Here is a 3992-nt window from a genome sequence, read left to right on the forward strand (position 1 = left end):
TTTGAGTCCGAGGACCATGCAATACCTTGATTCTGTCCAAAACTTGATTTTGATAAGTAGTTGGTTTCCCCATAGGTTTGAGTCCGAGGACCATGCAATACCTTGGTTCTGTCCAAAACTTGATTTTGATAAATAGTTGGTTTCCCCATAAGTTTGAGTCCGAGGACCATGCAATACCTTGGTTTTGTCCAAAACTTGATTTTTATAAGTAGTTGGGGGAATTAACCCCTTGGCTATGGCATGAGACCTTGGTTTTAGGGGACTTAACTCCTCGGCCAAGCCCCTAAAACCATCCGTGCTGCTAACGCTACGAAGCGCAGCCCCTAGTAAAGAAACATAGCCCCTAGTGGAACTTTACGCTTGAACACTACAACCGGCTGTTAGAAATGATAAGGTGACTGTCTCGACCTACCGCCTGTGCCAACACACAAGCCTTCCCCACAGACGGCGCCAATTGTAAGGACTCGATTTGTAACGACCCGTAAAAACGTTGGATTCGCACGTAAAAAGGCCCAAACAATATCATTTATAGAGCGTGGGTTTGAAAGGCTAGACCTTGGTCACAAGACGGTGGCTTTCCGTGGTGTTAATACATAATTAAATCGTGTACGCCCTAGGAGTCTTTCTCTAAGGGGCGAGTTGGAAGGCTCTGGTTTTTGGTCATTTTTCCCAGCCCCCTTCTTGGTGCATTAACCTTCACATTATATAGCCCTTCTTGGTTGATCTTAGCCCTTCACTTGTTGGTCAGGCAGGTGCCTACTTCTGTACCCGTCCCATCAGCTGTCCCTCCTTACTTTCTGTTAGTTGCGATGATCGAAGTCGCCCTGTCCAGGCGTCTTTTCTCATTAACATGGTTAGGATGCTGGCTGGTGCATTTAATGCGGAGGGGACGCGTTTACCCTGAACCAGTTTTGCACCGTACCCCCATGTGGGTCCCATTCTACTCGCATCTCTTTCAGGGGGCTTTTTGAGGGCGTCCTTCATCAAGACGTTGCTCTTCCCCTTGAGGTCCTGGAGTGCCGAGGACAGGGTCGTCCTCGGCTATTCCCCTTGACACTTCGGACTTTCCCCATTCGTCCTCGGCACATACCCTCCTCGGCACGGGCCCCGAGCCCTAATAGAGTGTGGGTCGGACCATAAGTTCCCTGGCCCCACAAATGCAAACAAAGCATGCCTCCCATCAAAAAGAAAAAAATTTTTTTTTTTTTTTTTCATACTAGTCTCTTTCGGTTTGGACCTCAAAATTTCTGTGGAGTTTTTAAAAGCATTTAAGCTGGGTTTTTAAGTCCCATGTTCAAATATTCACAGGTATGCATACTCTTAATACTTTTACTTTGATTTATTTATTTATTTAATTTTTTGAAGAATCAAATTATATGTTTAAACTATTTATATTTAAACGGATCTCTTGATTTGACTATTCTTAACCATAAATTTATAATTCAAATTATATGTTTAAACTATTTGTATTTATAATGATCTCTTAATTTGATTATTCTTAACCATAAATTGGTAATTATTTTTCTTTATTTTAATGATAGGACATATATATTGGTGATTAATTGAGATTATGGAGAATCTTGATCATAACAATGAGTCCAGATCAAATCCTAAATGAACTCGTATCGAAGTGGATGTTGCAAATCTTCCCACGGATCCTGGTTTAAGAATAAAAATTTCTAACTATCATCCTAATGAAAGAGATCAAATTAGAGGGCATTATCTACAAAGTAAACCTTGTCAACCAGTTGACCATGATTTTCCACAAAGTCAATTTGGCAAAACAAAGCATCAATTTAATCCATTGGGTTCAAAGAATATCTTACTTGGTTGGAATATAGCATTACGAAAGATGCTACATATTGTCTATATTGTTATCTTTTTCGACTTAATACTGGTGATCAAGGAGGGGAAGACTCATTTGTTATTGAAGGATTCAGAAATTGAAAAAAAGAAGAAGAAATTATAGAATCACGTTGGGGATCACAGCAGCGCACATAATATAGCTCAAAGAAAATGTGAAGTTTTGTTAAACTAGAGACAAAGTATTCAAACAGTTATAAACAAGCAATCAGATGTTAAGAAAAGGGAATATCGAACTAGTTTGAATGCATTAGTGGATTGTATTTGTTTTCTACAATGGCAAGGATTAGCATTTCGTGGCCTTGATGAATCTAAAGACTCCAATTGTCAAGAAAATTTTCTTGAATTATTATGGTTTCTTGCATAGCACAATGAAGAAATTGATAAGGCGGTCTCGAAAATGCTCCTAAAAATCATTAAATGACCTCTCCTAATATCCAAAAAGAAATAGCAAATGTTGCAGCTGTTGAGACAATAAATGCTATTATTAAAGATATTGGAGACTCATTATTTGCTACTATAGTTGATGAATCACGTGATATGTGTACTAAAGAACAACTGACAATTGCTTTGTGTTATGTAGACAAATTGGGACATGTGAATGAATGCTTTTTAGGCATTACACATGTTAATAGTACAACAACAGTGACACTAAAGAGTGCAATTGAGAAAGTATTTAATAAACATAGCTTAAGCATTAGTAGATTGCGGGGACAAGGCTATGATGGGGCAAGCAACATGCAAGATGAGTTAAATGGACTAAAAACACTTATTTTGAAAGATAATCGTCCTGCCTATTATGTCCATTGCTTTGCACATCAACTTCAACTAACATTAGTTGCAGTAACAAAAAATTACATCCAAATTACAACCTTTTTTAACTTGGTTGCAAAGGTATTCAATATTGTTGGAGCATCATGCAAACGTCATGATATTCTTCGCGAAAAACGTGGTGCTGAAGTTATAGAAGCACTAAAAAATAATGTAATTTCAACTGGTCGTGGCTTGAATTAAGAAATGAATCTAAAAAGACCTGGAGATACATGTTGGAGTTCTCATTATGGTGCACTTGTTAATCTTATTCACATGTTTTCTTCTGTAATTGATGTGATAGAAACTATTATAGAAGATGGTTTATATTTTAATCAGAGAGTAGAAGCAAATATTTTAATTGGTTTACTCCAAACATTTCAATCCATGTTTGATTTACATTTGATGAAAGGTGTGCTTGGCATAAGTAATGAGTTGTCACAGGCATTACAACGAAAAGATCAAGATATTGTGAATGCTATGAAGTTGGTTGACATTTCAAAGCAACATTTACAGGTCATGAGAGATGATGGGTGGAACTCTTTGCTAGAGGAGGTTTCTGCATTTTGTGCAAAAAATAATATTGATGTCCCTGATATGGATGATTTATATCAACCTCGGCCACAACGAAAAGCTCAAAACATGAAAAATTCACATCATTAACAAGTGGAGCTTTTTTATATTGTTATAGATATGCAACTTCAGGAACTTAATAGTCGTTTTGAAAATTTTGAATTATTACTTTGTGTTGCGTGTTTGAACCTAGATAACTTATTTTTCAGCATTCAACAAGCAGAAATTGATTCGGCTTGCTCAGTTTTATCCAAGTGATTTTTCAATGGTTCAAGTTTCTTTCTTGGATAACCAATGTGAGACATACATCCATGACATGCGGTCCACTGAAGAGTTTTCAGCACTTAAAGGAATTGGACAACTTGCTGAAAAGATGGTAGAAATGAAAAAGGATGTTTCATATCCATTGGTTTACTCATCAGTGACTTTAGCATTGATCTTACTAGTTGCAACAACTACTGTTGAAAGAGCTTTTTTTTAGCAATTAACATAATTAAAAATCGATTATGCAATCGAATAGGAGATCGGTGGATGAATGATTGCTTAGTCACATATATTGAGAAATATATATTCAAGACTATTGAGAGTGAAGAAATCATGCAACAGTTTCAAAATATGAAAAATCGTTGAGGGCAATTGAGTAAAATAAGCTAGGTGTGAAAAAATAAATTAAAGTTTATATTTTATGTTAGATTTTGTATGACAATTACACTATCATATAATTGTTTATTTATTTATTTATTAAT

The 3992-nt window shown here is 36.3% G+C and overlaps 2 protein-coding genes across 2 annotated transcripts; both read left to right on the forward strand.

Annotated features, from left to right (window-relative positions):
* Positions 1–2283: 2283 nt before the first annotated feature.
* LOC115984470 (zinc finger MYM-type protein 1-like) lies at positions 2284–2877 on the forward strand. The gene has a single exon (XM_031107493.1). The coding sequence runs from the start codon at positions 2284–2286 to the stop codon at positions 2875–2877; it is 594 nt and encodes a 197-aa protein (XP_030963353.1).
* Positions 2878–2880: 3 nt separating this feature from the next.
* Positions 2881–3727, forward strand: LOC115984471. The gene is made up of 2 exons (XM_031107494.1): positions 2881–3228; positions 3440–3727. Exons 1-2 carry the CDS (start codon positions 2881–2883, stop codon positions 3725–3727), a joined length of 636 nt encoding a protein of 211 aa, XP_030963354.1.
* The last annotated feature ends 265 nt before the right edge of the window (positions 3728–3992 follow it).

The sequence above is a fragment of the Quercus lobata genome, chromosome 4 (assembly GCF_001633185.2).
Source record: "Quercus lobata isolate SW786 chromosome 4, ValleyOak3.0 Primary Assembly, whole genome shotgun sequence".
Lineage (NCBI taxonomy): Eukaryota > Viridiplantae > Streptophyta > Magnoliopsida > Fagales > Fagaceae > Quercus > Quercus lobata.

What these genes read in the sequence shown, in the direction of transcription:
- LOC115984470 (XM_031107493.1), top strand. Translation starts at nt 2,284, where the DNA reads ATGACCTCTCCTAATATCCAAAAAGAAATAGCAAATGTTGCAGCTGTT.
- LOC115984471 (XM_031107494.1), top strand. Translation starts at nt 2,881, where the DNA reads ATGAATCTAAAAAGACCTGGAGATACATGTTGGAGTTCTCATTATGGT. An exon ending in GGAACTCTTTGCTAGAGGAG is followed by an intron (nt 3,229 to 3,439) that starts GTTTCTGCATTT and finishes GTTTGAACCTAG; the next exon opens with ATAACTTATTTTTCAGCATT.